Consider the following 11,329-nt stretch of genomic DNA (forward strand, 5'->3'; position numbering starts at 1 on the left):
GGTTTCTGTACTCCTCCCCGACGAGAGGAGTAGCGCTGAAATCGGTATTACCATATCAGATTAGGGTTAGTGTGGCCGCAAATTGACCGGTATTGGCCTCCAGGTGGTATCCCACAGTGCACCAGTGTGACCGCTCTGGACAGCAATCTGAACTCGGATGCACTGGCCAGGTAGACAGGAAAAGCCCCGTGAACTTTTGAATTTCATTTCCTGTTTGCCCAGCGTGGAGCTCTGATCAGCACGGGTGGCGATGCAGTCCCAAATGCAAAAAGAGCTCCAGCATGGACCATACGGGAGATACTGGATCTGATCGCTGTATGGGGAGGCAAATCTGTTCTATCACAGCTCCGTTACAGAAGACGAAATGCCAAAGCATTTGAAAAAAATCTCCAGACAGAGGCCACAGCAGGGACTCAGCACAGTGCTGCGTGAGAAGCGTAACGGAAAGCCAAAGAATCAAATGGACGCTCATGGAGGGAGGGACGGGGGACTGAGGACTCCAGCTATCCCACAGTCCCCGCAGTCTCCGAAAAGCATTTGCATTCTTGGCTGAGCTCCCAATGTCTGTAGGGTCAAACACATTGTCCGGGGTGGTTCAGAGTATAGCTCGTCAATTTACCCCCCACCCCCACCCCCGGAAAGAAAAGGGAAAAAAATAGTTTCTTGACTTTTTTCAATGTCACCCTATGTCTACTGAATGCTGCTAGTAGACGCGATGCTGCGGCAGTGAACAGGAGCATCCAGTAGACATAGGGTGACATTGAAAAAAGTCAAGAAACGATTTTTTCCCCTTTTCTTTCCGGGGGGGGGGGGAAATTGACGAGCTATACTCTGAACCACCCCGGACAATGTGTACAATACAATATGACTGCTATCCATCGTCATCATCAGCCCGCGAGTGCTCCTGGCTGGCCTCAGGTGAGGTCGGCCGGGGGCGCCTGGGTAAAAATAGGAATGACTCCCGGTCATTCCCAGTAGATGGTACAGAACGGCTGGTAACCATCTTCATCATAGCAACTGGGGGCTGAGCTCCATCAGCCCCCGCCCTTCATGTCTAAAAAAATGATTCTGTACTGCCTGGACTATCATAGCAGCTGGAGGCTGCCTCACCCTCATTTTATCTCACTAACAAGTCACTGTTTCTTATTCCTGCATTCTTTATTACTTCATCACACAAATGGGGGGGACACTGCCACGGTAGCCCAGGAAGGTTGAGGGAGGAGGGAAGCAACAGGTGGGGTTGTTGCAGGGGTACCCCCCGTGAATGGCATGCAGCTCATCATTTCTGCGGGGTCTGACACGGAGCAGCTGTGCTCTCTGGTTCTCTGATACACTGGTTCTCTAGTACACTTCCCCCATATTCTAGGCAGGACTGACTCTATTTTTAGATACCATAAAGGAGGGATTGACTAGGGGAGTCATTCCCATTTTTGTCTTTGCGCCCCCGGCCGACCTCAGCCAGGGGCACCCATGACAGCAGCAGACAGTACAGAACGACTGATAACCGTCATCTCATTGCCAATTTACAATGGCAGCAGACAGTACAGAACGGCTGATAACCGTCTCTGCTATCATGCAAAAGAAAATTAATGCTGCTGTGTAGCGCTGCTGTATCACCTCTGTCAGCGGCATCCAGTACACATACGGTGACAGTGACAAAAGGCAAAACAGGCTCCATGGTTGCCATGCTATGGTGTCTGCCAGGGCAATCCAGGGAAAAAGGGCGCGAAATGATTGTCTGCCGTTGCTTTCCCGGAGGAAGGAGTGAGTGATGACATTTACCCAGAACCACCCGCGACAATGATTTTTGCCCCATCAGGCACTGGGATCTCAACCCAGAATTCCAAGGGGCGGGGGAGACTGCGGGAACTATGGGATATCTATGGAATAGCTACCCACAGTGCAACATTCCAGAAATCGACGCTAGCCTCGGACCATGGACGCACACCATCGAATTAATGTGCTTAGTGTGGCTGCGTGCACTCGACTTTATACAATCTGTTTTACAAAACTGGTTTATGTAAAATCGGAATAATCCTGTAGTGTAGACGTACCCTGAGATCCCTTAACAAGGTGTTATCAAGAGGCAGTTGGGAATTCACGTCACTAATTTGGTTTGACAAAGCTAGAGTTTAACCTTCCAAGGACTGTGCAAGTTCCTTCTATTTACTTTGGTCTCTACCCAAGATTGGTTAACATTTTAAAGGTAATTTTATTTGTTGGTTACAGCTGTTGATTCTAGATTTATGCTTTAAAGTAGTACTTGGAATTTTTGGAAGTACCCTTATTTTTACAGCCAGTTTAAAATTTAATAATGACTTCTTATTGTTTTAAATGCCCTCAGAGACTTAAACAGCAGACACATCTCATGCCTCCATGTAGTTGTGAAAAAATAGAAGAGCTTAGGCTATAGAATGAAATGCCGTTCTAAATATTTTAAAGGTATGTGTTTTCTCTTCAGACTGAAGCTGATCTTGCAAGAAACTTTCCAGGAAAGCGGGTATCTAGCTCAAATAACACTCCTGTTTCCCGACTTCCTGCTAACCCTTCACGAGTGGATCGTTTGATTGTGGACCAGTTACGAGAACAGGCTAGAGTAAGCATACTTACAGTGTGGAATGTTCTGCAGGGATTAGTAACATCAGGTTATATGTTTGTGGGTTTATTATATTTTGTGGAGGATTTTAAAAAAATAATCGTTTGGTGTTTGCAATATATTCATTAGGTGCTCACCTTAATAGGAAAAATGGAAAGGCTTCGCGGTACTCCTGTCCATAAGAATATATCCAAAACTCTGGAAGATCATTTAGAAGCCATTCATGTTACACAAGCGAGACGAAAAGATGAGATTGTTAATGCTGCCAATCCGCAGAGACAAGGAGCACCTCGCTATAATAATGAAAAAGGTAAATACTTTTGATTGCTTTGTAGTTCTAAAAATGGTTTTTTTTCAATTTGTATTCAATTCAATTTGTAACACATTTTAAATGTTGTAATGGCAACAAGTAGACTTACACTCGTAAACAAAAACGTTATATGTGTGCCTTTGACTTTAAAAGAGAAAAATCCCTCCCTCGTATCAGGTAATTTCTGCATAGACTTTACTCTGTTTTGTGTTGTTGATTTTTAGACCCCTTCTTGTCACAAGATATTTTCTAGGGGGAAAAAAAGTCCTCTTTATTATATTAAATAATCAGATTTTATTAAAGACTCTGAATGAATTCCTACTTGTTTCAGTGCATGCTGTTACTTAACAGGTAGGGGATATGAGGGTTATCACTGTAAAATGGTAACCTATGACTGGGAATTGATACCAAACAAATACAGATTATTAGGGTTGGAAGGGATCTCAAGAGATCATCTAGTCCAACCCCCTGCTCAAAGCAGGACCAATCCCCAAATGGCCCCCTCAAGGATTGAACTCACAACCCTGGGTTTAGCAGACCAATGCTCAAACCCTCCCCGCCAAGTAAGCAATCCAGCATCCTTAATCAGGTTGTACTCATTTTAACAAATTGAGCTTCTTTATTAATAGTGATTGAGAGTGGGCTTTCATCCTTCTTAGCTTTCACAGTGAAAAATTGCTTGGTCTTACACTGCTCATTAATTGATGTTTTGTCTGTCACAAAACCGCTGCAAATTTGGCACAATTGGCAGATTCTGCCGAGGAATAGCAAGCAAGAATGTTTGATGATAGGAGTCAAGTTCACTGGTGAATCAAAACCAGATCTCTTTTATTAGGATCCCATCTATCCAATTTGGAGGCCCCCGCCCCCCCCCCCAAAAAAAAGAAAGAAAGAAAGAAAAGTTGGGGTTCTTTATTTTTGCTTTGTTAAAAAAAAATAAAAGAGGGAGGAGGATAACTCTTAATGTAAGATAGGAGCCAAGGATCCTAAAGTTAAGCATATTGTGGGCTAGTACTTTCCCGCTAGCAATGAAAAGAACAGGCTTTACCCCCAAATCTTGGTATTGAAGAGTTGGAGTTCACCGCCAAGAACAGACGTTGTATTAGGCAGTTAATTGAAAGTAAATAAATTCCACATGGAAGAGTCCGTATGTCCAGACTCCAAAAGTGGAATCCACAGTCACAGTTGAAAAATAAGACCATCCTAATCCTGTGGACTTTTTCCTCTTAAAGATGTCAGACAGACTGGAATAGCTGTCATAAAAAAAACCCACATTTGAGCGAGTAGACAGATTCTTGTAGATTTCCACTGCAATTGCCTGTTTGGAGGAACTTATCCCAAACAAGGACAAAAGAATTGGCTTTTTAATGACAAATATCTCTGGCAGTTTTATTCATGCTAGCCCCAACCACATTTCCAGCCAGACCCTTCGTGGGTAGTGCACTAGTTAAAAGGCAGCTTTGGCTTCATCTGTGGGTTATATTTTCAAGCAAGAAGTTGCTGCTTTCTTAGTGGTGATTGTGATCTTTGTAACCTAGACAAGAATGGCGGAGAATTTCAAGTAGAACAAAAAGTCTTTGTCTACCTCCACACATGTTCTCCAGAAAGACCATACATACTATAAATCTTGCATCGCCTTTCAACCAGTCCAGATGCAACAAGAAAGAACGCTCGTCCTATACAGGCAAACTGAAGATTAGATCTTACAAGGAGACAAGACAAGAGTTAGTCTTTCAAGTTGTTTTCTCCTTCATGATTTCTTAATTTGTTATGATTAGGCGCCAAGAATAAGTATCTTACATCAGTGGTTCTCAAACTAGGGCCACCGCTTGTTCCGGAAAGTCCCTGGTGGGCCGGGCCGGGCCGGTTTGTTTACCTGCTGCAACCACAGGTTCGGCCGATCGCGGCTCCCACTGGCCGCGGTTCGCCGCTCCAGGCCAATGGGGGCTGCAGGAAGTGGCATGGGCTGAGGGAGGTGCTGGCTGCCCTTCCTGCAGCCCCCAATGGCCTTGAGCGGCGAACCGTGGTCTGTGGGAGCCGCCATTAGCCAAACCTGGGGACACGGCAGGTAAACAAACCAGCCTGGCCCGCCAGGGGCTTTCCCTGAACAAGCAGCAGCCCTAGTTTGAGAACCACTGTCTTAAACAGAGCAATATATCGTGATTGACCATGTTAAATGTTGCAGAGAGAGCCAGGATAAAGTGGAAGGCTGCCCTCCATCCATCTACATCAAGAGAATATCTGTCTGTGCCAATAATACAATTTTTGCTCCATGTTCTTGGGTGAATCCAGATTGCGTAGGCCCCAATATCTTGGTTTCAGATCAGTGAGACTGAAAGTGGTTTATTGCTAGCTTGCTGGGAACCCTAAAGATTTCATAGTGGATACTAGCCAAGTCCAGTGCATCCAGGGTGTATTTCTTAAGTGTTGGTCAGTCTGTTCTATGATTGAAGGACGAAGGGTGGACTTACTCACTGAGTGAGGTATTGGCTATCTCCGTCAGGTGAAGCTCCAATTTACTTTTTTAAAACCAAGCAGGAAGGGTAGGTATAGGACTTGCAGGTTTGGGATTAAATCTCCTTTACGGTGTGCAATAATTCCTTTGTTGTGAATGGGCTGAACTCAGTGAATGACAACATGTAAGTTATCACACTATCTTGAAGGAAAGGAAATTGTTAGTACAAAGTTTTCTTTTTCTCCTGCTTTGTACGTCAGCACCATTTGTTACCAACAGCCCGTGTTCTGGAGTCTGAATTTATCTCATAACTTCAGTGCATTGGAAAGCCTAGAATATAACTAAGGAAATATTGGAAATAAGGTTCTCTGATAACAGGGTGCAATCTTTCCAGAGGTTTCTTGGAATTACAAAGTGTTGACTGAATAGACAAAAATCTCTTGAAATCAATAGATGTCATGGTTGTATATTAGTTCTGTTGTGATGTGGTTGCATATTCTTGTCTTTGTAGATGTTCTTGCTCTGGCAGCTGCCATTAAAGAGTTAGTTGCTTCCACACGCAAGGCTCGTACTGCTTTATGGTGTGCACTGCAGATGACTCTACCAAAAACCTCCTTAAGCACTCCAGTGAAACAGGAGGAGGTCAAAAGGGCATTGCAAGAGCTTTGTCCAGGAAACACAAGCACACAAGAAAGAAATAGTGCAGATCCTGAAGACAAGGGAAGCAAAAAAGAAAAACATGAGGAACCCATACAGATTTCTGAATAACTGTGCAGGAAGCAAAAAAAAAAAAATAAAAAAATTTAAAGAAAAAGGAAGAAAGTGAATTGCATTGTGCTGTGGAGAACTTTTTTGCTAGGTTATCAGAAAAAATAAGGATAACTCAACTGATCAGTGCTGCAATTTTATTACTGTGATTCTGGTGTTGACAAATATTTCTTGTAATAGTGTTATTGCAGTTTTAATATTGCTGGTATTGCAGTGTCTTCTATGTAAGATAAAGATTTTATTAATAAGGGGAACTGGGCAATAGCTGACCATTTTCTTGACCACTTAGCCAAAGCTATGTATCAGCTGTGACTCAAGCCATGATCTGAGAAACCAGTGAGTGGCTAAGCTAATTTTGATTCTTTTCTTCATTTGTTCGTTATAAAATTTAGCATACTTTAGAAATGTCATTTTTAAAGCGTATCTCATAATTATTGGGTTTTTTGCACAATTATGTATTCTTTTAAGTGCCAGAATGATTGCTAAATAATATAATTGTTTGTACTGTCACTCAACACTGAATAGTCCACACTTTTGCTTTGCTATTGTGACAGGGTGTCAAATCTTTCAGGTAATTGCCAAGAGTCTGATTGGAATAATCAGAGTTTAATGTTAGTTACATGACATGCTTGTTCTGCCAATTAAAAGTTACCAGCTGGACTAATCTAAACCAAAAGTTCCCATAGTATAATCTTTGTGACAAAATTTTTACATAATAAATAAATGAAGAACTAATTTAAGGAATGTTTAGAGTTGCAGTACATTGCATTAAAATACATATTGGCAATTAACATAAAATTGTCACTCAGACTTAGAAATTAAATGTACTGATGCCTCATGATTAAAAACAGCAAGTATGCACTTAATGAAAAATTACATGGTTATTAATATGTTTATGGTACTCTAATTTTCAGAAACATTCCATATTTATTTTAATGTTTTGATTAAATGTTTATTTAAAATTCTATTTTAATAAAATACAGTTGGGTCTTTTGCCAAACCTTCCTAATAATCAGATTTAATGATTTACTCAGGAACTATGTATATTATATATAAATATACACACAGTACAGTATATAGGGGTTTTTTGAGGGGTAGGGATGTTTGCAAGATATTTACACAAAGCTCACTATACTAGGTTACCAAAGCTGTTTAACTGATTTGTTTTAGCATGAGAAGATTTCATATGTTTAGTTGCTATTACTAGTCTTCATCCTGTGGCTTAGACAATCAGAAGTGTTACCTATCAATGTGAATGTACAGAGTGAGAATTAGAAAAGGATGAATAATTCATATTTTCATCTTATCACACTACTTATGAGTAATTTTAATGCTTTATCAATCGTGTCTTAATGTTAGATTGTCTTTCAAAATGTACTAATTACCAAGTATGTTCTTAGGTGTTAGTATATTGATGAATGGCTTTGGAGAGCAGTTCTTGTTTTAAAAAAGAATTATGTTGAGGACAGGAGAAAAAGTTCAAAGACTTAAAATGAAGATTTATCTGTGTTTCATTATGTTATGATGTTGAATTCGACACTTTCTCGATAAATATATAATTCTGTTTGCATATACATGTACTTGCTAAATATTCCAAACAATCTGTAATTTTGGACCTGTGAATGTTTCTAGAACATCTGTAGTCTTATAGTTCTATTAGTACCAATATAGTACCAGTGGTAGTACCATTGTTAATGGTAACGAGGTGATGAGTGCATCATTTTGTAGAATAGGAAGTCACTAAAGCCTCATTTTGATCCACTGATTAAACAAAGGAATCATTAGAAGGCAGAATCTTATTAAAAGTATGCTCCACTTTTTCTAAAGAAAATTTAATCAGTTTCAGTGGATATTTTTAAGCCTTAGTCTAAAACTAAAAATTGGTAGTGAAGAGAATTATTTTAGTGCTGTGTGAGTGTATTTTGTGTGTGTGTGTGCGCAGTCTGTTTGCACTAATATCTGAAGGTCAGATGTGTTTTTGTGAAACTATAGTTAGTGGTTTGAAAAATTTTCAGAGTTTACAGTATTTGAGTTGTGGATGGAACTTAAATTTTTGAGTTATGATTACTATGTTAACAGGAAATAGAATTTGAAAGTCTTGATTTGCATTTCTGTTTACAGAATAATTGTAGTCTTGCAGGATTGTTTTGTAGTATTGAATGTATTCGGCATATTAGATCCTTATTGTATTGTTTGTATGTAAGTTACTGTGAAGGAATGTGATCTTAATCAGTTCATAATATAGTTAATGTGCCTTTAAAAGTCTTATTTTTCAAAAACGTTAAGTAACTGTGTATGCTCACTTCAGTTTTCTGTTGCAATTTAATAATACATTTAAAGGGGTTAAATGTAGCTACATTTGACTATAGCTAACATAGCATATGGTATTAGTGTTTTTCTTGAATAATTTTTGATTGTCCAGTTATGGACTCTTTTAACATGTGTAAGGCACCATAGCTGTTGAGAGTTGCCACAAGTCAAATGTATTAATAACAGAGTTTAGTTGTGTTGCCCACAAATGCAACATGGGGCACATTTAATTCTTTTTGACTTGATCTGCCTGTATTCTTCTTAAAATGCGAACTATCTGATGGACATCTTAGTATGAAAATTTTTCTGCCCATTTCTTGAAATACTTCAACAATTAACATCATTGACATACAAAAACAAAAATCCTTTCAAATGTGTCTTTAAATTTAAATGCATTTGAAATTAAGACTACACAGAAATTGTTAATGATCCTGCTTCCATTCAAGTCAATAGTTTTGCCAGATACTGACTTCAGTTGGGTTTACTGTTCTAAAGTCTTATACAGTTTAACTTTTTGTATATACAAGCGTTGCAGTTCATGTTGAACATTAGGTACCAAGAAACTCCAGAAACATATGTTTTCCCTAACTTATTGTAAGGTTTTTGAACATAGTAACATCTTGGAGTTAGGAGGAATAGTCTGCTTTCATTTAAAGCTGAGGAATGTACCTTCTGCAAGATGCTTTGGCTGAGTTAAATCAATAGGCTTTTGAGAAATTTGCACCTTGTTTTATCCTGATTTGCCTGGATAGAAATACAGCCTTAACCGTGTTAAGATCTTGATTTGTTTCTTGTGCAGTTTTATCTGTCTCAATCACCAGCACTTTTCTGTTTTGTGGAAACTTATAAATAATTACAAAAGGAAAAACTGTGTATCTATGAAGTTACTTTTTTATTATAAATTGTTTTACAATTTGCTTTTAAAAAGCACTTTCTTTTTCTTTAGTTTTTTACTTTTTAATAGTGCAACCAAATCTGTCAATTTTATAGCGTGGTGAGTCATTTTTCTTTATTAGCAATACTACAATTAAAGGTGCAAAAAAACAAGGTGCATTATAATGTACTTATTTAGCCTTTGTTGTTAGAAGTTGAAAATGTATGGAATAAAGTAGTTTTGAGCAACTTTTTTAGAATTGGGGAACTGAAACTATAATTCCCCTGCTTCTTATTTGCCAGATAAGCTTTAAAAAGGAAATTGTTTGCATATAATATATGAATGCTAACTAATGAGAGCGAGGATAGACCAGTGTCAACTTAAAAAAATCAATTCCAGATAAAGGTTGCTTTCCTTTTTTTACTGTACAAAATAAAACTGCTCTAAAACTTGTTTATGCACAGTAATAATTTAATGAACATAGTTTTTTCCACAAAATTAGGCTATTTCCAATATATATGGGAAAAATAAGTTTACTTTTATTTTTATGACAGATATACAAAGATTAATAGTGTCTATATTTTAATATACTGTTTGGTGTCTGAAGTATATCTTTTACATGTATGTTGGTCAATCTCATTTAATTAAAAACTAATTTTACACTGTTAATAAAATATTACTGAAGAAGGCTATTGTGAGTTAATCCATTTAGTAGACCCAACAGAAATGAGTGAAAGTATACATTTAACTAAAAGAAGCAAGATGTCAATTGTTAATACTTAATGATTAGTCAATTTAGGCTTATTTCAGTGATTCTGTAAAATAACTGGATATTTAATGAACGTTGCAAAAATATCACTTCTACCTCTTGTGTAACACTTAACTTTAAAAAAGGTTATTTATACTACACAGATTTCTGTTGGGACATACTTTGCTATTTTAGAAAGTTGATGCACCTTAACTAGTGAATTTGGTGTGCATTTTTTGTTTTCTGTTAGACAACTCCCTTATGTGGAACACCAGGAAGCCTTGCGGCTAGATTGTGTTCACTTGTGTAAAGTAACCTACCATGCTGTGTACACTTACATACAGTTTATATTAAGAAAAAGGTACAGTAGAAAGAGATGCTAAGGTTTGTATTACATGTATGAAAGTCACAGATTTATGAGAATCCTGTAAGAAATCATGGCCAGTGTAATTTTCTAGCATTTTTTATGTATGTGATTGTTTCCTTATTTAAATAATCAGTTGTGTTGTATGTACGTGGCTAATAAATTGTTACAGCTATTGTTTTATTCAGTTCAACTCATGTTACTTATCAGCTGCTCTTCTATATGTGAGGTGTTTCTTGTTTGTTTGGGGTTTTTTTGTAATTCACTGAAAAGATCTGTTGTATGTTCTGGCTAACACTTACAGTTATACAAATAATTAAAGTATTTCATATTTTAAGTCACTGGTTGTATTATTTCAGTAAATTTATGTGGGGTGGTGGGAACATTAAATGTCAATGGGTAATATACTTGTTTTACATGGGTCAGTGTTAATAAGGAATATCCATTATTCTAGTTTCCAGATGTGAGGTCACACACATGAGGTGCAGAATCTTTCTAAACATCAAAATTTAAATGAATTAATAAACTACTAACTAATAATACATGAAAGGAGAAAGTGTTAGTAAATAACCTAAGTAACTTTCACCTTTTTTTTCACCTCTTTTCCCCCTGTGCAAGTGAAATTTCTGTAAGGGAATTCAATCTTGTTGGATAAGTTGATGTACAACTTAGCTGTAATTATTTCACAAAGCATCACACTTCAATTTCTGTTGTGTTAGCACTTAGAAGCCTCAGTCCTGATCAGACCATTGGGCTAAGTGCTTTGCAAACACACGAAGACATAGGCCCTTCACTGAAGAGCTGACAACCTAAGACCCTGATCCTGCAGTAGGGTGACCAGGTGTTAAGGGGAAAATATCGGGACCGCTGCAGGGGGGACTTTTTTTTACACTCACCCGTCCAG

General features: G+C 38.2%; 1 protein-coding gene across 11 annotated transcripts in view; it reads left to right on the top strand.

Moving 5' to 3' along the window:
* Positions 1-10,762, top strand: part of LOC120399403 (meiosis-specific coiled-coil domain-containing protein MEIOC-like) — a 55,771-nt gene extending 45,009 nt beyond the window's left edge. For 10 of the 11 annotated variants that reach the window (XM_039527620.1, XM_039527623.1, XM_039527613.1 and 7 more), the window contains 3 exons: positions 2,462-2,596; positions 2,726-2,906; positions 5,873-10,762. In XM_039527620.1, coding sequence (XP_039383554.1) covers positions 2,462-2,596; positions 2,726-2,906; positions 5,873-6,129 — 573 coding nt within the window. In that variant the 3' untranslated portion in view covers positions 6,130-10,762. Of the gene's footprint in view, positions 1-2,461; positions 2,597-2,725; positions 2,907-4,444; positions 4,650-5,872 lie in introns of those variants that run through there. The other variant, XM_039527615.1, reaches the window with a different exon arrangement.
* The last annotated feature ends 567 nt before the right edge of the window (positions 10,763-11,329 follow it).

Source organism: Mauremys reevesii, linkage group 2 (assembly GCF_016161935.1).
Source record: "Mauremys reevesii isolate NIE-2019 linkage group 2, ASM1616193v1, whole genome shotgun sequence".
In the NCBI taxonomy this organism is placed as follows: domain Eukaryota; kingdom Metazoa; phylum Chordata; order Testudines; family Geoemydidae; genus Mauremys; species Mauremys reevesii.